Genomic DNA, 20,659 nt, shown 5'->3' with positions numbered 1-20,659 from the left:
TTGTGTGAATGATAAGTTTTTATTTCCACCGGCAACTTAACTACAGGCATAGAAATTATCAATTGTGACTCCATTTTCCTGGTTAAAATCCAATGATTTTCATACTTTCCCACGTAGGTATGTACCGATATAACGAAGAGAAGGAACACCAAGCACTTTGATTTAAAATAGAGGTAGTGTCTTTGCTTGAAAACATAGATAAAAGTATTTTTCAGATATAAATTGGATGGCATGTAATTTGTTGAAATAACAATAGGCTAAAATAAGCATCACCATGAATAATTTTTAAGGTAAAGAGAATGGTAATAACATTTTATCCATACAATACAGTTAGATCACCATGATTACATTCACTTTCCAAACAAGGCTTGCATTTGCTGATAGGCAGAAGTAATAGGTAAACATTGTCCAAATGGACAAACTGCTTCCATTGACAGATTGCTCCAATGCTATGAAGATGAACATTCCCCATATCTTATTAAGACTGGAGATAAGGCAAGTTCACTATTGGTTGTGAATATTATACAGTCATTGTGGTGCAACTGTGTTCCTTAGAAAGGTACTGAAACAAGGTAGAATTCATTATGCCCACAAGGAAGCAGCTCCGACTGAAATGCTTGAAAAGGCAATGTCATATGTATGAATATAATTCTTCAATATGACACTCATGAAATTCAGGTAGAGCAGCTGAGGGCAACAGTGAGAAATTCTTCAAATCCAATTGTGATGAGACCTTTCATCTCATGATCCCGCTGCTTGAAGGCCTCTGTGAAAAGAATGAAAACTCAATCAACTGCAATGTTAAAAAATCCACACTTTTCTAATCCACAGAAAAAATATTAAAATTGCATTGAGTTTCATCACATTTAGCATCAAATATATTTTTTTAGTGCAGGAAAACCACTATATACAGTGAAACCTCGATATAACGACACCCCACGGTGCACTAATAAACACTCGCTATAGCGAATTGTCGCTTTACCGGAGGTGGAGCAAATAATAGCCAATATACCTGTTGCGAACAGATATATAGGAACAGGAATGGTGCGGCGACAGATAAACATCTATCCGATAAACGTAAGCATTAATCCAGACGAAAGGCGATGTTTTTTTGCATCACTAAATTTCCTTACTCAAATAACGACTAACTATTCAAACAATTTATAAGCGCCGCACTGAATAAAAATCATGCAAAGCATTGTTTCGTCATCATTATATTTATCGAACGACAGTTTACCACATAAATTTGAGACTGAGCACTCCATTAACTACATTTCTAACAGATCGCTAGCAATTACAGAGGTTAAGGAGTCTTCATGAAAGTCTTCCGGCGGTGAAACCCTCGCTATGGCGAGAGCCAACACCGAAAGGGTCTCGTAAAAACGAATTTTTTAACACGCTTATTATAGGGTCAATTGACGGTGCATCGGCTATCTCTCGTAATAGCGGGGGTGTCGCTATAGCCCGTACTCGCTTTAACGAGGTTCCACTGTAAATACCTTGTACATTGAAATAGCATCATTTGAAAATGTTTTTGTTAATCTTAATTTTAAATTCAAGATTGTATACATATTTCTAATGTTTGTCTCCTAAGTACTTCAACATGCATTTATGAGGACCAAATTATCTCATGGTCTTAAAAAAGTTCCATGATAAAGTCTGTATTAGGATTGTGTTGTTGCAGGATGAACAATGAGTAAACATATATTGATGACGTGAATAGTAAAAGTAGGAGCTGTGGTAGATTCCAGTTGGGAGCGTTTTTGAAAGGGATAAGAAATTCTGATGAAATTGAAACAAACATATCATTCTCAACCCCTTGCAGCACACAAAGCCACTTGCGCTGCTGACTGACTGATGGAAAAAAATTCTGGTTACTTCAGAAAGGGCTGGGTATATAAAATTTTGCAAGGCCAGGAAACGAAAATTATTTGGTGAAAATTTCCAAACAATCTCGACTATCCACACCTTTGCCCTCGAAAACATTTTAAAATGGAGAAAATTCCTTTTTTCTGAGCAGTCTCCAGTCAATGGACTCTGATGCCGAGCCCCTAAATTAACCTCCAGCCAGATTAGATACACCTGTTACGATGAAAGATGGTGACTAAGATGGCAACATCATCCACACTGGGGTACTGATTCTGAAAAACTCCATTGTGGCAACATCCAATCAGATATGTAAAAATAAGGCTTAGGGTCACATTAAAGAAACAATCTGCACTATGTGAGTCAATTTTGTGTAAATTTTTCAGTGTTTTCAACTCCCTTTCATGCAACTCCCTCCCAGAATCAGGCAAAATTGAAATTTATCATGAAAAAATTAACTGCCTGTAGCTGGTTTTTACTAAATCAATCTCACCTGTAAATCTCTGAATTTGTACACAAATCACTATGAACTGGTCCACAGAAATGTTGTTGTGCTTCACTGGGTCACTCCTTGAAATCAGATTCTTCACAAATTCAGGAGTGAAGCGATATCCCATCTGTTGCAAGGCTGTAGAAAATTTTCAACGGTTCACTTAATCATCTAAGAACAGCAATTAAGTTATGACACCACTTAAGGCTAGAAGAAATTCTAAAAATTTATTTAATTGTTACAACATCATTTTCTTCAATTAATCACATATAATATGATTAATGATCATTATCTGATATTGAAACTGACCATGGTGGACCTAACTGATTGTGTACGCGGACACTTCAGTAAATGCAATAAAACATTCAAGTGCTACTTTATTAATTGACATCTTACCTTGTGAGAGTTCACTTTCATCTATTAGACCAGAGCCATCACGGTCATAGGTTCTAAACACACCTAACCACTGGTTAATGTAATTGTAAAGGCTTTGGAACTCCATCACATCAATCGTGCCACTCTTGTCTCGATCAAACATCCCTGCCAAGAAAATATAACAATTAGTATTTACAATTCATTTGCTAATTCAAAAGAGGAATTTCTGACAGTGAGTATAACTACCTATCATTAGCCGGCAAGCTGATTCACTGAAGTTTTTCCCTTGGCCATTCATGAGAGCTCCTTGTAACTCTTTAGCACTTATCTTCCCAGATCGGTCCTGATCAACAGCTGAAAACCACTGTTGTATTTCTGGGCTAACCCCAGGATATGCACCAGCACCACCATAGCCTTAAGCCATGAAAAATACTGATTAGAGGAAATATTTAAGGAGATAAGTATATACATAGTGAATTGGCCCTACACGAAATATTCACCTCCAGGGTAGCCACCCCCACCACCTCCTGGATAGCCCGATGCAGGTCCTCCCCCAGGGTATCCTGAGCCTTGTTGCACACCTGGATATCCTGGCTGAGGCCCAGGATAGCCACCCCCTGGTTGGCCACCAGGGTAACCCCCACCAGGTTGTGCTCCTGGATATCCTTGGCCTGGGTAACCCGATCCGGCCTGACCACCTGCATATCCTGAGCCAGGGTAGCCAGAGCCCTGTTCAAAGAAGCAAATGCAATCAGCCCTGTTAATAATAACGTAAACAAGTTATGCAATAAATGTACTCTGGAGGAAAAAAAGTATTCCGAAAAACTTAGTGCTGCTACAATTGGTTTTTAAAAAACTGGTTCCCTTTTGGATGCCATATTATTTTTACTTATAAGTCATGTGCACGATGATGCAGGACTCGTTGCATCGTCTTCCTCTTAATGCTATACCATCTGGAGGTCAAACACTTATCGCTTTCCTGCCCTGAGAGTAATTCACATCTGAATTGTTGGACATGAGAAATTTTGAAAAGGTCCAATTAATGCTCAATTCCCCACGTATTTCCTCTAACCCCTTTCTTTTCTTCATACCTAGCATCGCACCTCTCTCACTCTGGCAATCTGTGAGTACGGGTACCTTTTTCACTCGTCCCATAAGAAGAGGAAGATGATGCAATGCATTTTAACATTCCTTATCAGCATTTGGCAAGTTATTTGTTGTAATTTTTGGTCTTCCGCTATGATATGGGTGGCAGGCCATGTCTGTTTCACTAATCTTTCATTTTAGTCTTTTTCAACTCCTGTTTTTGTTCTTCCTGTGGGCATCATTAATAAAACTCTGTGGTAGACCATGAGACTTGAGGATTTCTTTTTTAAGCTATCATCAATGGCATTTTGGGAAAAAATCCTAACAGGTTATGAGTCCAGGATCTTTTGAAATGCCTTCAAAAAATTGATTGTCAAGAGATAAAAGATAGGAAGTATAATTTTCTCCTTCTGTAGATAATAGTTACGTTAATTGACTTGAGCAATTCAGTTTTCCTATGAAGGGAATATGTAATAGTTCTCGTTTAGCCATGTCAGTGGATTAACTGAAAGAGAAGGACGATTATTTGAACTGGAAGTTCAGCATGCAGCTTATTTTAATTACAGGGAAGCTGTGGAACTATGCCACGACCCCGCTAGCTACGGATGCTAACCCATCGGTGAAGGAAGATGATGCTGACATGTGGACCTTAATTTGCCTTCACACGGTTAAATGCCTCCACCCACCGCAATAAATGAAGCTTGGAAGTTGCTAGTAAACCTCTTTGAGGGAAAAATGAAGACAAGAAGGATGGACTTATGGGAGGCTCTATTGGATGCAAGGTTGTCCAAACATAATGGAAACGTTCAGGAATACAAACTTCCATCCTGGAGCTGATTAATAAGTTAGCAAGCATGGGGAGCCTGCAGATGATGTCTTTGTTGCCCTCGTCGTGCCCAGGGATTTGCCAAAAGTATGCTCCCCGTATCGCTTGGGAATGGAGGCAACAACTTTAGATAAGGATTTAACCACCCGAACAATCAAGGAGAAGCTGCTCAATGAAAGCCTGGATGAGTATCTGAAGAAGGAAAAAGTGCAGGAGTCGGTCTTATTCATTATTATTCTTATAAATATTGGGTCGGTCTGCCTGAAGGGCCAACAGTCTTCCAGTAAGCTGCCAAAGGAGAGTAAATCAGTATTGAAGCCAACCAATTTCAAGAGACCAGATAAAAGGAAGGTAAATTGTTTTAAGAGCTAGCAGATGGGCAATTATAAGTCGGAATGTCCCATGAACGAAGCGAAAAAGGATTTGTCTCTGCTGTGTGCTCTTGGTGTGAATTTACTCACTTACTAAAGATGACTAGATCATAGATTCAGGGGTATCTGATCGTAATACCCCTCACAAAGTGTTGATGCATGCTCTCTCGTGAACACAGAGAAAGGCAATGCACAACTGAAATTACCCCACAAAGTGATTAAACCAATTGAAGAGGCTATATTAGTGCCTGGGTTAGCCACCAACTAGATATCAGATTTGCAGTTGGTGAGAAAAGGTTTTTCAGTGGTGTTTGGTCTTGATTATTGTAAAATATATGATCAAGAAAGCGGAAAATTTAGGGCATAGCTGATTTTATAGTACATACTTTCTGAAGGTGCATTTAAGTTATATGTCGAAGAACTTATACCAGTTGATACAGCATGTATTGTTAGAAAGGGTGATATTTCTGATGTTTTGCGGCTCAGGAGGGGCATGTTCTTTCATATTCAGAGCGTTGAATTAGAATGTTGTGATTTAAAATCAAATAATGATTGTATTCCCTGTTTACGTTGTAAGCCCCACAGATTCCCTCTTCCTAAGAGTGGAGTTACTCATGCTGATAATGTCTAATTCTAGTACACATGGATCTCTGTGGTCCAATCAGTGATACATCTATTGGTACACTTACGTGCATGTCTGTTCTTGTTGATGATCATTCGAAAAAATTGTTAGTTTTTGAAGTCCAAAAGTGATTTAAGATCTGACAATGGTCCTGAGTTTGTCAATCAAATGTTTAAATCTTTTTTAATGTTACACAGAATAGGGCATCAGATAACCACCCCATATACCCCTGAAAAAAATGGTGTGGCAGAGCGTACAAATCGTACAATTTGTGAAATAGTGAGATACATGTGATTTGATTCAGGTTTACCAAAATATTAATGGGCAGAGGCATGCAACATGACAATAAAAACCACACCTAGTAGTTCAGGGTAAGACATCACAAGAGTTGTGGAAAGTAAAAGTCTCTTCTTTAAAAAAAATTTTAAAGAGCGTTTGGGTGTCCTGCATACAATCACATTCCTGACCAAAAAAGAAGTGGGATGCTAAAGGGAAAAGGCTGATTTCTATTGAGTACATTTTGTGAATCATTCAATGGTTTCATGGTAATGGATCCTACGTAAGTGATCACGGCCAGAAATTTTCTTTTCTTATAAAACTTTGAGAGACTAAATTTGTGGAATGAAAGTATTCACAGTAAGGTCGATCATGGCAGGGTGTACCATTTTTATCCTTTTTTTCAGGCAATGAACCATTTTCCTTGAAAATAATACTGAATCAATTGTGATTAATGAAAAAATTGATGGTCAAGATTGTGTTTTGGGTAGAGAATAGTAACCTGATCACAACGTCCTTAGTGTAGAGCAGGGGTCTCCAATTAATAAGGCCACGAGGGCCACATTCCAAGTTCCGAAATGCCCCACGGGCCGGATAGCAAATTTGCCGATGACTGAAGTATTCGATACCAACGTCTACTGAAGTATCTGGAGGCATATTTCTTATTTATGAACAGTGCAGGCGACTTTGACGTGCAGTACAGCGCTGCAATGCTCCCAGCAGCATCTCACAGAGTTAAACGAGCTAGAATCGCACACTACTTGAAATGAGTCCGTGGGCCTGATGAAAGCCCTCCGCGGGCCGTATTTTGGAGACCCCTGGTGTAGAGGATGGTGGAGGATCTTTTTTAAAGCTGGGAATCAACTATTGAAGGGGAGAGAAGGTGCCAATTAAGACTTAGAATCCCTAAGTAGTACCCTGGATGTGTGAACCTCCTTTTTAGCTTTGGGTGGTTCTGTAAGTGGTAAGGATCCTATATCAGTCAATGGCCTTGACTGGACCAGAAAGGTCACTTTGAAAGAAAGCAATAAAAAATGAAGAGCAGTCCTATGACTTAAACGAAGTGTGGGGCTTGTTGACCTTGCCGGCTGGGGCAAAAGTGGTGGGCAACAAGTGGGTTTTTATGGGGAGGAAGAAGTGCTTAGGTGGCTATGCTCAATTCCATGTCAGGTCAGTGGCTAAATGATGTTCTCAGTCCCATACGGTGGACTTTGAGGGGACTACCACTCCTGATGTTCACAGGTCTACTTTCAAAAGCTCTAGCTGTTAATTTCAACCCAACAATCAGTCAATTTGATGAAAAGGCCTTGATGGAGTCAGTCAGTCAGGTACAGTGAATCCTGGACTTTAGTTTGAGCAAACCACAGATGCAAAAATAATGGGTTATCTAGATGCTGGTTTTGTATTTAATGATAGTGATGGTATATCATATCAAGGTCACGCATTCAGGCGGGGAAAGTGTTTGGTTTCACGAGAGAGCAGGAAATTGAAGTCTGTTGCCTTAAGTTCAACTAAGGCTGAATACCTGTCTTTATCATAGCCCTGAGCCTACAAAGTTTACTTGCATCCTTCACAGGCTAGAAAATTGACACTGTGACTATGAATAATGACAACCGCAGTATCTTGGAATGGTGTAAAAATGCTTTGTTTCATAGTCGGACAAAGTGAATGCCAGCAAAAGGTCATTGTCAGACAGTACTGCAAAAGAGGTGAAATGGATGTGAAATAACTGTCTTCTTCTTAAATGCCAGCAGGCAATATGGTGAAACCATTGGGTACAGTCAAGCATATCAAATACGTATATGGTATCAGCTTATGGGGAGGTGTTGTAATTTTTAATCTGCCACCATAGTATGTTCAGTACGCTGTGTGTTTCACTACTCTTTTGTTTTATTCTTTTCAGTTTTGGTTCTACCATTTTTTCCAATACTTTGGTACTTCCATTTTTGTGCTTCCTGTGGATGTAGTTAATAAAACACTTGAGTGGACATTCGTGACCCGAGAACCTTTCTTTTAAATTATCATGGATAACTCTTTGTGAAAACATCCCAACATTATTACTTTTCAGGATACTTTTCCTCCCATATCACATATAAATCCATATCATCCAAAGAGTGAATCGAGGAAAAATACACTGTCATGAAAGCATTAAGTAAGACCATTATTACAGAAATGTTTAGGGTATAGAGTCAGAAAAAACTATTGAATATCAAACACATAATTAAAAAACTATCAACACAAGACCATCTGAGAAATTAAAAAAATGATTGGTCCCCATTTTTTTATAATTGTAGGAGAGGTAACAACCAAGGCTAAAATTTTCAGTACACTTCTCGACCTACTATAATATGCTGTATAACCAACAGGGATGTGAGCATGGATTCCTCCTTGAGTGTGAAAGGTATTTTTGTTTTGAAAGGGTATTGCAAAATTAGCCATTCCTCTTCCCATAAGGAGATAGACACTTTCCTCAGCCACCAAAATTTTGAACAATTTTCAACACATTAACCTTTTACAGGAATCCACTGATAAAATGTGTGTCAAAAATCTAGCATCAATTCATCTTTGAATCAACAGGCATCACCCACAAGAAGCGGCTACCCCTTGGCAAGAACGTGTGTTGTTGAATCATTTAATTCTGAATGTACTCGACTCTCCCATGAACAAGGGTAGCTTGAAGTGTGAGATATTATCATAAAATCCACATGAAAAACTACTAGCATACAAAATAATAACCAGCCAGTAACTCAAGGGAGAAAACTTTCCATTTTGAGCAACGCATAGAAATAACCCATGAACGATGATATCATAAGACTTGTATTCCAATACTTCTTATGTCAAAAAAAATATGTCTTAAGTATGGGGTCTACTCGAGGGTATTTCCCTTTTGGATTACGTATCTAGATCTTGAAATTTCCATTTTAAAAATCCAGCAAGTTAATACACAGTAAGTATAGTGATTTTAGAATGTTCTTCTCACAGTTAAACAACGACATCACTCATTACAATACTTCCACGATAGAATCAGGCTGAGTTTTCAAGAATGTACGCGGAAAGGACAATAAGATGAAAATCCTTCCAACGAACAAGCTCGATTGCACTGCAAAATAACCGATGGAGAAAGAAGGGCCACATTTACCTCCCGAGTAGATACACAGAGAAGGTGGGGCGATAACACTGGCATTTGTAATTTTTGTCCTCAAAGAGCAATAGGAATTCATCGGACATGGTACCACTAACATTGCAAATAAATTATTGCAATGTCATGAATAACAAACGAGTTATTAGTTTTTCTGACCTATTCCTTGGACTTAATCTACTCAAAAGTTCATACTCATAATGGAAACTAAGACATTAACATAGTAACATTGAGAGAGGCATTAAGATAAGGGCAAAAGGGAAATGGAATAATTTAGCCAGTCACTGTTTTCACTACGATTTCTAATAACGTCACGTAAATATACCTAATTGACTTAAAAAAATATGGCACATTCTCGAAACCAAACTGACGACGCTGATACCACCACGAAGCTCCAAACACGAAATATGATAATACCAATTGAATTAGAGTTTACACATGATTCATACAATTACTATGGTACTTACAGCATTGGGATATGACATTCTTGAAAAAAATTAATAATTCTCAGCAAAATCTTTGGGTACCGGTTGCACCAAGTTGCACAAATCAAAATTGTTCGAGGTGGAGTACCATCTGGCGGTAGTTACGAAATTTAAGTGATCGTGTATTGTTTGTCTCTAGAGAGTGCGGTGATTGTGGTGTTATTTGTTAAATGCGGTTGTAATCAGAATTGAAGATTATTTTATCGTAAGATATGGCTGAAGACTTGCAAGGAAATCTTCAAAATTATAAGCTTCAATTGCAACAGGTAATTATGCTTGCATGTAAGCTCCCATTGTGTGAATTTTATTATGTACTTGTGTTCGGGGAATGTGATTGCTTAAAATTCTCGTTTATAGTTGAAATTTGGTTCTAATTTGATTGTTATTCACTAACTCATGTCATGGGAATTTCGTGCAATGTTGCAGATTACTTATAACATACTTGTCATTGAGATTACCCGAGGCTATACATTGACTTGTTCTTGTGAAATACTTGAACGTATAACTGATATTCTATTCGAATACTTCAAGGACTTTTTTCCCTTGAGATTTTATCATTCGCAATTGTTATTTTGTTTTGTTCTTACATTGTGACTAGTTTCTACTTGGTGAAAGAACGACCTTATGTTCTTGTAATAGATTTCACTTTGTTTTAGGTTGAAGCAGCATTGACCACAGACCCTGAGAATGGAGAACTTTTGAAGCTTAAAGTGGATTTGGAGGAGGTTATAGAGTTGACTCGAGATCTAATAAAAACTCAGTTACTTGAAGCTAAAGGGGCCGAGGCAGCAGCTAGTGAGTCCAATGCTTGTAGTTCTGTTTTTCTTTTTGCTTTGTAGCGTGTTTTCTGTAGTCATATTTGTCATCTGATTTCGCTCAATGATCTAATTTGAGTTTCTGTTAGGTTCCAGCTTTGTTTCCGAAGCCGAAGATGACAGTTCCAAAGACGAGGATTTTAAAAGTAGCATCCCTTCAAAAACAGATTGGAAAGTTGGCGAAAAATGTTTAGCTCTATGGAATGCTAACGGGGAGTGAGTATTTTTGCCATTTCTTCACCAATTTACCGGTATATGTTATGTTCTTATTCTTATTTGATCATGTTAGTGCCTTTAATTTAATTTCAAGAAAATTTTGTCTTTGAAGAGAGCTTTCCATTGATGTTGGCCAATACCTATTCTTTACTCTCATAATCTTCTTGGAAATGGATTTGGTTCATTTGTATGCATTTCAATTATAATTTCCTCGTTATCTTATTTTAGGTATTATGAAGCAACAATAGAAGATTTAGGTGAAAATGGCATATGCACTGTTAAGTTTTGTAATTACCAAACGGAAGACGTGACCAATGTGTCTCTATTAAGGGAGCTTTCTCAGGAGGGAGTACCCAAGGTTACCCATCCGGGTGATTTACCAGCAGATTCTAAGTCCAAGTGAGTCGCGTTATCATACTTCTTCGGATTGGTGTGAGAGTTTTAATTTTTACACAGCACACGCAGTAAAATTAGTATTTGTACTGATTATTTTATTTCATATCCGTTTCATTTAGAAAGCAATTAGTTCTGAAACAAAGAGAATATCTTAAAAAGAAAAAGCAAAGGAAGCAGCAAAGGTTTAAACAATTAGAAGAGGAACGTGAAGGAGAGAAAAACAAATGGCTCGCTTTCAGTCACAAGGTATGTCTTTTTTTGTAACTTCTACTGGCAGATTTCAGTTTCATTTCTGAAGATGCACTATCAGCCATAGGTTGCTTCATGTTTTAATTTTGCATGTGAAACATTTCTTCAGCTTCAAATTGAAAGGCAATTATCATTTCCTGGCTATCAATATTTTTATGGCCCCGTGAGACTATAGTGTACGTTATAAACATCAGCAGTTGCATATTTTTCTGCTATGGGGTAAAATAAAAAAATTGAGTTTTCTGAATCCTCAGAATTTTGGGATGAAGGGTTTAAGCGTGGCCCTTGAATTTATGTTCAGTTTGCCTTATTATGGAATATTTTATCCTTCTCATTGTCAATGTTTTTGTGGGAAACTGTGAAGGGTGTCTGCTTCTAGCAGCCAGTGACATTGTTATTGCCCCACAGCATAAGACTTGCCTAACATCACGGCCATAGCATTTGTGCCCACTGTATTAAATCTTGATGTTTATAATCAATATGTATGATCGGTGATTTTCATTTGTGGAATATATAATTTATTTGCTGTGCAAAAGCAGTTTCTACTAGTTATTCAAGGGCCAAAAAAAGTGATTCTTTTACTCTGAAACCTTAATGTGATAAATCACAAATGCAAAAATGCACCTTATGACTACCCAACTTGAATGAATTCACAAACAGAAAATTAAACCTGTTGTGATTTGGTTTATGCATTCATTCATTCTCCATTCCGGTCCACCAATTGCTCATAAATTCACACATAAACACATACATATTACATAATTTTGCAACCAGGCCATAAGAATGTTTCCAGTTTGTCCAGTAATGATTTTCAAACATATCTCATGCTGAGTTATCTCATTAAAAGTTATTATTTACTTAACTTACAGCCATATTCATTGCCATTTTCTTTTTCGTATTAGCAAGCTCTAATGCATATTGACCTCATGGTAGGATATGTGTGCTTGCACTTCTGAATGTCTCGTGACTATATTTCATGATCATCTGGCATATTTTTATATTGTTTTGGCCTCAAACAAATCCTTCACAAAGGGTGACAGAGTGAAGATATGAACAATCGTTCCCATCCCATGTGTTCCACATTTACTTACCTTTTCATCAGAAATCATGAATTTTGTGTATTTCTAATTATATTTAGCAGATAGTTTTTATTATTTTGCTCTAAATTGGGTCTGTGCTTGATTTTTAACCATTTCCTTTTTATTTTTTACTCTAAATTGGTTGAAAATACGTGTATTAGAACTGGTTTAGATTAGCATCATATGCACACACTAAACAATAAGTTAGCATAATGGTTAAAGTCATCTAGTCCTGCAGGTTAGGAAGAGCAGTGGACAATATGTTCAATTACAGCCCGCTTCATCTAATAATCAGGTGAGAAGTGTTTGGTTTTACCTGGTGTGACGTTGAGAAGATCATGCTCTGGCTTCCTGTTTTCATACAAGTTCCAGGTTGCAAAAAAGGATAATGAGTTTGCGGGCCACTGCTTTGGCCTACTCCAACTGACGAGACTGGTGCAAGGGCATCGCTGAGGGTGGCAGCCCGAATTGATAGCCCTAAGAGGTGGTGGGCCTTGTGGGAGGATTGATGGTCATCATTGGGGTGTGCTGTGGTCCTCCATGGAGTTATTCCTCCTGTGGAGTAGATGTTGTTAATAGTGATAACACACGGGTATTTTACTTCATTCATCTTTCTATGTGTGCCTTTGAATCACTTTCCCCTCTGTTTTCAGGTCATTTCTGGTAAGCCAGTTGTGAAATATCCAGAAAACGTAACTTGCATAAGATTTCTTCTCAGATTGAGTACAGGGCTTTTTTGCTTTTTAATTATTAATGTGCCTTTTTGGAATAGTGAATGTTGTCTGTGAAAGAGGGAGTGGAAACTCGTCCCCCGAGCATGGTATTTTCATCTTGACTCTCCCTTGAATTGGGAAATATTCATAGGAAGGGCCAGTGATGGAATATAGTTATTGTCAGCCAGTTTGTCTGTAGGATAGAAATTTGCCGTTAGCTTAATGGTATGAGAAATTAGTATTTGGAGGCAGGACCCATACACTGGTCTGATTGGGAGAGTAGTATTTGAGGAGGTAAAATAGAATTAGCAATTTTTATTTCAAATTATTTGAGTGCAGTTTTGACTTTAAGGTTGATATTGTCTATAATTTAATGCTGTCACGGCTACATTATATTTGTCAGCTGTTTGTTAATTTCTTGAAAAACTACGAGCTGGACACTGGGCCTTTCATTAGTTCATGTAAGCCACTGCCTCATTGCCTCTATCAGATTCAGTGTAAAGAGTTGGAGAGTGACCTGCTTCTAATGAAGATTGAAGGCTTGGGTAAGATTAAGAACAGTCACCCTAGGCAGTATCTTGCTATCTGTAAATAGTGGACACAAGTATAAAATTGTTTTCCTCCTCCCATATTTCAGGTCTTAACACCTATACCTAACTTCACCAGTTTTATTTGTAGGTTGTACAATGGCAGAAAAAATTATTGCAAAGCTCAATGGCATCTGAAAACGGCCAGCTTAGGAACTACTTGAAGCCTTCCGTCTTCCTGAATTTTGTTCTCATAATGCTCTCATACATCTAAGAATTTTAAAATCTATATTCCCCTTACACCAGGGAAATTATTCATATCGGCCGCATTATGATAATGCGTAAAAGACAACGATTTAGGAATTCTTCCCCATGTTCTCTGAAGTATGCTCACCCTCGTCTCACCTAGAATGAAGTTTGCTCTCATTGGGATGTTTGTGAACTCAGCCAATGTATTGGGAATTGAAATTGCTCAAGGGCAACATAGTTCCAGTGGTGTAGTGGGTAAAGCATCATGCAACGAACCAGAAGTTTCAAGGACAAAGGATGAAGTCTCAGTGGCGTATGATTTGATGCTATACACACACTGTGGGCATTTTTCTGATGTTAAAGCTTTGCAAAACCTAGCGCAATCACCAGAAGATGTTGCATGGCTATTGAATTCTAATGTGATTATTTCTTTGTTGAAATTAAAGTCCTATCTCACATAAGCAGGCAGTTTCAATTCCTTATACATCTGCTGTGTTCACACATGTCCTGACATGTAAACTCCATTCTAGCTGAGAAAATGAAGAGAAATTCCTAATTTGTCGTCTTCTACCCATTGTCACAATGCAACCGAAATGAATAATTTCCCCAGTGTAAGGGAAAATTTTTTTTTTTTAATTCCCGGTTGTATGAGAGCATTACAAGGATAAAATTTTGGAAGACAAGCATCTTTAAATATTTCCTAACCTGGCCGCTTTTAGATGCCAATGAGCTTTGCATTAATTTTTTTCTTCCACTGTACATGGTCATAAAACCGAGATAAAATTGTCTCATGTGTTAAATATGCATTTGCTATGGTGTTTTATTGTGGAGTGTCTAAAATAAGGTGTTTTTGTGACCACAGGATGAATCCTTAATACATAATTACTGGCAGGGCTTCTGTTTTCTACTTTTATTTTATGACATTCATTGATTCGACTTTGTGAACATTTATTTTTGAATGAAGTTATACAACCTTTGTAAATTTACATTGATTTCTATATTTATTACTACACGTTTTGATGCTGAGGTGTAAATTTTGAGTACAAACTTTTTACTGGACTTAATTATGAACTTCCTCTCTGGGAACATAATTCATCAAGAATACTTTCCTAGCTTACTTGAATACCTTTGAAAATTTAGGCGGTATTGGTGTGCAAAGCATGCAACTCGTACAGTTTTTGCCACTTGCTTATTGCAGTGCAATGAATATCCTCTTCCTGTTACTATAATTGGGAAGTTTATCTAGCTCAAACTTGTTATATATGTATTAGACCATGTTGCTTCAGTGCCATTACCCTTTTGTCAGGCACAATCGATCTGGCAGGCACAGGGCAAGTTTTTTAAAAATTAATTCGTGCCACTAGGCGACATAGACCCTTGATGCTTGTAGTAGCTTTTTGTTTTGACACCTTTCACTCTTTGCATTTATGCTTACTGATCAGTGGCTGATTATTCAGCAAAATTAAGATGAATAATGGCATAGTAAAGCGATATAAAAGCATTATTAGATAAATAAGTTAGGAAAATAAAAAACACTGATCTATAGAATTCACATGCTGAAATACACTACGTATAATAATACTTCATAGCCCAAAGAGTACGTTAAATCGCATCTTGCTGGATCGGTCCAGGGCCATATGACGGCATGTAAAGGGGTATATGCATAACATGAAAGATGTCATGTAAGTGTTCGAGTGCACGGACAATGGTGGCATTAACTTTATAGGTACACCACTGAGCCATGCTACGAGTTAATAATGTTTATTCGCATCTGTGCCTGTCATGCAACATTGTGCCTGAACTCAGCAATTCCAATATTGCACCTGACGAAATAATGACGAGTTAATGCTTTATTCATGAAGCATAGTATGAGGGATGCACAAGACATTTTCAATGGAGTTGATGGATTTGTAAATATGCCCTTGAAACTTTTAGGATTTAAAATAGGAAATCCATTTTAGGATTTCAATCCATTCTGTCCTATTTCTTTGGCAAACCTTGATTTTTAGATTTGGAATACTGGTGTCCTCTCAAAGATGAGAAATTTGAAGATAATTTATGGACTCGGTTACTTTTTTTCTGCGTTACATGTTCTCTATCGTTAGGACTTGAATCATTTCAGCCATGTTTGACCTACTGGCAATATGGTCACTATTTGAATGTACGTATTCTTAATCTGGTGATCCAAATGTAGTTAGTGGCCTTTTCCTTAAAATGAATGCGTATATCCCATTGCTATTTCACACCTAGCAAAGCGATGTCTTTTTGTCATATATATACTCAATGCTGTGAGAGACACGAGACAAAGAAAGGCCAGTGCCCTTTTCCTCCACATTTTGTAAGTGTTCATTCAGCAATTTTGTATTAGTTGTAGGCAATTACATTAAATTTTGCTATTATAGAAAAAATGCAGGTTATGAAGGTTTGAGAAGAACCATAATTTGCATTTTAAGAACTCTTAAATAGAGGTTAACATAATATTTAGCTGAGATAGCATTTGATGTTTTCCTATCATATCTGCTCAAAGAAGTTCTCTCAGGTCGTCCACAGGATCAGGGTGCCCATTTGGGCCAATATCTCGATCATCGACTAAAGGATCATTTTCAAGCTGAGATGATTATCATCCTTGAAACTCATCCGTCTTACATAGGTGCCTTCAAGGGTCAAGTGACGTGCGAATGGTCAGTTGAGGAATGAATGTCAGGGGAACTCTCTGATTGGCTGGCAATCCACCCGTTTTCCGTTCGCCTCTTCTCAATTTTTCTCAGCACCGATTTCCAGGTGCTGCTTAGGTTGTAGCCATTGTAGGTTGTAGTCATTGACAGCCAAACAAGCACATGTGAGTGGAGTCAAGATCATGCCTAAACAATTTGGACTGACATTTGTTGATTTTGAGTCCTTAGTAATTGCGTAAGGAGTTCACTGACAATGAGTGGTATTTTGATTTGGACATCAATGCAAATTTACCTTTTGATTTATTTTAAATTGGGGTGTTTAGGAGTCTTTCATATTTTTTGAGCTTTGTATGAATGCTGCTATTATTGTAATAATATGTAGCTATAATTTAATTTCAGACTACTGGGAAGAAAGGTATTGTTAAGAAGAGTATATTTGCATCACCTGACAATGTCAATGGAAGAGTTGGCATTGGAACGTGTGGCATTGGAGGAAGGCCAATGACGGAATATACAGCTGCTGAGAAATGGAGGAAAGGTGTATAAAAACCTTAATTGGCCTACAGAGAAACATTTGAGCTATCAAAGTGGAAGCGAGTTATGACTCTAGTGCTTCAAATCATTGATAGAAATTCGTGAAAGTGATTGGAATTATTTATGTCTTACACAGTGTGAAAGTGACATTATTCTTGCGGAAGTTTCTCGAAACTTTATCCAATAGACCTTCTGTAGTGTCAGTGTTATGTTATTTTTCCATACCAGTTTCGACAAACTTTTGACAATGTGACAATACTTTTTCAGGTATGGAAATGAGTGTGAAAGTGCTTTCTTTTCTTAAGAATTTTATCCTAATTTTAAGTGACTGTGGTGTAATGCATTTCTTTTGATTGTGAAAACACCAAAATTAGTTTTGTAAGCAACTCTCAGCGGAAGTGTATATTCTGGAGGCAAGTAATTATCACACAAATGAAAGAAAGCTTGTAAAATATTAAAAATAATCCTGTAACTTTTTGTGTACATTGTATTAAAACTGTAATTTTGAAGGTATTTGAAGTCTATGAATTAACTTATCACTGCAAAATTATGAGTGTTTGTATTTCCTTTTATTTTCCTCCATCAGGTGACTGGTGGTCTCTCTTGAGAGGTAACTCCAAGGAATTGGATACTCTCCACTATTCCCCATGGCACCAGGAGGAAATTACCAATTTTCCATCCAAATGACACTGTTTAAATCGCCTACACTTCGATGGAATGCAGGACATGTCAAACATTATTTCAACACAAAAAAAACTACATGTAATTAACACACCTAAAAAACCTACCCTTAATTGACGCAATGATCACAGCCGTAAGGACCCGCAGCTAACCTAGGTCCTCTTCACATCAGTCCCCTTCACATGGGGTCTTCTCTTCTTCATATGTCTTGAGCCTAGAGAGAGAGTAAATACAAGGTAAATAAATGATCCTTCCCCAAAGGAATTGCAGGAAGAAGTTACCACTTTTCCATCTGAGTGATAAAGTTTAAATCCTGTACACTCCAATGAAATGCAGAGCGTGTAAAACCTCGGTTCGATTAAAAAAAACTATAATTTACACTCCTAAAAAAACCTAGCCTTATTCGATGCATAGATTATGGCCCTAAGAACCCAAAGCTCAGCTAAGTCACACACTTTACTCCTCGCATGGTCCTCTTGTCCTGGAGACTTCACTATTCTCCTCCTAAATTTGGAGGACACACGAATCACACAGCCTTTCCTCCTTCGTGCGACCAAAAGGCATCATTCGCTCAATCACATTACACATCAAATAAAACACAAGTTTCACACGCATATAGCATTTTTCTTCTTACTTCAAGCTCTCATCATTGTGTTCTTTCTTCACTGAAACCCACTTTAAATATCAAGAAATGGGTAAAATTTATATTTTTAAAAAGCGCTTTATGTTGCGAAGATGATATTTTCTCTATAAAATATACAATGAAATGCACCACTCTAATATTTTGCCCGTGACAAGATGAAGAAGACGACAGTTTTGATTGTTTTTCACATGTTCATCTTCACTCTTTCGACCGTAGAAGCTAAACGTTTACGTTTAAATAATTTTTAATGATTCATTGTTGTAGTCGAATAAACAATGAGTAAAACAATATATGTATGACACGACCTTATGGAGCTTCGGAAGAATTTTGTACAAGTGCTTAAAGTTCAGCGTTCTACCTTTTTTGTAGCCATACATAGTAGGAGAGTGACAGGGACACGACTATACCACTATCCTACTACCAGTGGTACAGCCAGGAATATAGTTCGGGGGGAGGGGTCCATAACCAGAGGGGAGAATTTCGGAAAAACAGAGTACCAACTACCCTATTTGGGAGATTTTCCGTATTGTTTCCCAAGTGTAATCATTAAAATCAAAAACTAGGAATTGAATAAACAGCGGAAAATGCCTATGGTAAAATTTTTCTATGACTTCGTAACAAAGATACATCCTTCTTAAAAAATACTTTAAAATTTTGCATGTACAGTTGAGGACCTCAAATCCTGAAACCCGGAAAACCTGAAATCCAGAACATTTGAAAATTCCTCTGCGTAGTGTTTTGACTTGCCACCTCGTGGCACCACTCTCCAAGCCTTGTTCTGGGATGAGTAGGAATTTAGCACATACTATGGACATACCCTAAGAACCTTGTCAGGGACACATAAGGATATCAAGTACAAGAGCCTGAGCGCATTTTTAAATTAATTAATTTACTAAATATCCTATGAAGGCCAGTAATCCGGAAGCCCTTTGGTCCCAAGCTTTCTGGATTTTAGGTCCTCGACTATATAAAGCACATTTTGTGAGAAATTTTAAGTGCAAACCTAACATTCGGTTCACTCAATCATTTGCTCAACGTTTCGTAATGAAAACGTACACGGACAGTAGATGTTGTAAGATGGAAAACTAAGGGTTTATGTAGCTCAAACTTGTGGAAGTGGAAGTTCGAGGAATTTGCCTATGAAAGGGGGGACGAAGCTGAAGCCGTGATACATCGTACATGAAGCAAATAGTTAAGGGCACTGAAAAAAACCACTTCACCTTGGCGTACAACGCGCCTACCTCTCCTTCCTTCTGGAACTTTTCCATTTCCTCGCACTGTCTTTCCCACCAAGCCTCCCACACCCTCTAGTTTCACACCATAATCGATCATTTATTTGCCCATATCTCCATTTGCCCTGCTCTGTGTCCACGTTCTTCCACTTCCTTCTCTCTCCCATTGTTTTACCATCTCCTCCGTTATCCATGGCTTCTTTATCCTTCTGCTGTCAACATAGCCAACTGAATTCTCCTCCGCTTTGACTATTCCCGTTTTAATATTATCTCACTCTTCCTCTACAGTCTGAGTACTTCCAATCTCCCATATACTATTTTCCATTAGTTCCTGATATTATCTCCTCAGAGTTCCCTTCAGAGCCTCTACATTCCATTTCCTCGCCTTTCTAACTTTCCATATCTTTGAGTCTTATGTTGCATAAGCACTAGATTGTGGTCTGAATCCTTATCCGCTGCAGGGAAGCTGCTAGAGTTTTTTACTTTGTTCCTAAACCTCTGTCTTATCATTATGTAGTCTACCTGTTATCTCCCCGTATCCCTTGGAATTCCTTATGAGTATCTTCGCTCTTTATGATTTTACACCTTATCTACTTCTTCATCCCCATGATTGCAAGGGCATGTACCTAAACTTGAACCATCACAAGGTTGGTGGGTCAAGTTTCTACCTCCAGAGTCCTACCCATCTTCCTGTTTAATACGAAAGCTACCTCTTGTTGACTTTCCTCCCCAATACTATACATTATCCTATATGTACACATCACTCCAACAGTCCCCACCGTCCTTCCACCTCTATTCGCATAATCCTGAGATATCCATCCCCATTCTCTATTGCTTCCCTTCCCTCATCATTGTCCTCACATTCCAAAACCCTACATTTATTGCTGACTCCTTATTCTCCATCTCCTTGGTCTTCTTTTCTTCTTTCTTGATTGCTGCTGAAGATGATGATTAAGTCTCTGCAAGGATTTTGCTTGTCGGAGGGTCCGAGGACCTTGCCGATCTCGCTACCCTCCCTTTGCGGACGATGGGTTGCAGACGTTCCATTCGATGGGTTTCAGAGTTTCATTTTATTGTACTCCATGTCTTTAGGAAAGAGATAGGGTAGGGTCTC

The 20,659-nt window shown here is 38.0% G+C and overlaps 2 protein-coding genes and 1 long non-coding RNA gene across 4 annotated transcripts; 1 reads left to right on the top strand and 2 right to left on the bottom strand.

Annotated features, from left to right (window-relative positions):
* On the bottom strand, nucleotides 1-9,624 carry LOC124153357 (peflin-like). Its single transcript, XM_046526467.1, has 6 exons — nucleotides 9,519-9,624; nucleotides 3,232-3,460; nucleotides 2,978-3,145; nucleotides 2,753-2,896; nucleotides 2,360-2,494; nucleotides 1-766 (listed from the first exon to the last, which is right to left on the bottom strand). The coding sequence occupies exons 1-6, from the start codon at nucleotides 9,534-9,536 to the stop codon at nucleotides 675-677; spliced, it is 786 nt and encodes a 261-aa protein (XP_046382423.1). The 5' UTR covers nucleotides 9,537-9,624; the 3' UTR covers nucleotides 1-674.
* Nucleotides 9,625-9,654: 30 nt separating this feature from the next.
* LOC124153358 (survival of motor neuron-related-splicing factor 30) lies at nucleotides 9,655-17,502 on the top strand. 2 transcript variants are annotated; one of them, XM_046526468.1, is made up of 6 exons: nucleotides 9,655-9,802; nucleotides 10,193-10,331; nucleotides 10,441-10,567; nucleotides 10,796-10,966; nucleotides 11,083-11,209; nucleotides 16,855-17,502. In XM_046526468.1, the coding sequence occupies exons 1-6, from the start codon at nucleotides 9,749-9,751 to the stop codon at nucleotides 16,999-17,001; spliced, it is 765 nt and encodes a 254-aa protein (XP_046382424.1). In that variant the 5' UTR covers nucleotides 9,655-9,748; the 3' UTR covers nucleotides 17,002-17,502. The 2 variants fall into 2 exon arrangements, with proteins under 2 accessions (XP_046382424.1, XP_046382425.1); XM_046526469.1 differs by lacking the exon at nucleotides 16,855-17,502 and adding an exon at nucleotides 12,658-12,750.
* Nucleotides 12,661-18,995, bottom strand: LOC124153359. Its single transcript, XR_006863632.1, has 2 exons — nucleotides 17,778-18,995; nucleotides 12,661-12,846 (listed from the first exon to the last, which is right to left on the bottom strand). It is a non-coding gene; the product is annotated as an uncharacterized LOC124153359 (long non-coding RNA).
* Nucleotides 18,996-20,659: the final 1,664 nt, after the last annotated feature.

This window comes from Ischnura elegans, chromosome 2, assembly GCF_921293095.1.
Source record: "Ischnura elegans chromosome 2, ioIscEleg1.1, whole genome shotgun sequence".
Lineage (NCBI taxonomy): Eukaryota > Metazoa > Arthropoda > Insecta > Odonata > Coenagrionidae > Ischnura > Ischnura elegans.
This window is presented reverse-complemented; position numbering and strand designations above follow the sequence as displayed.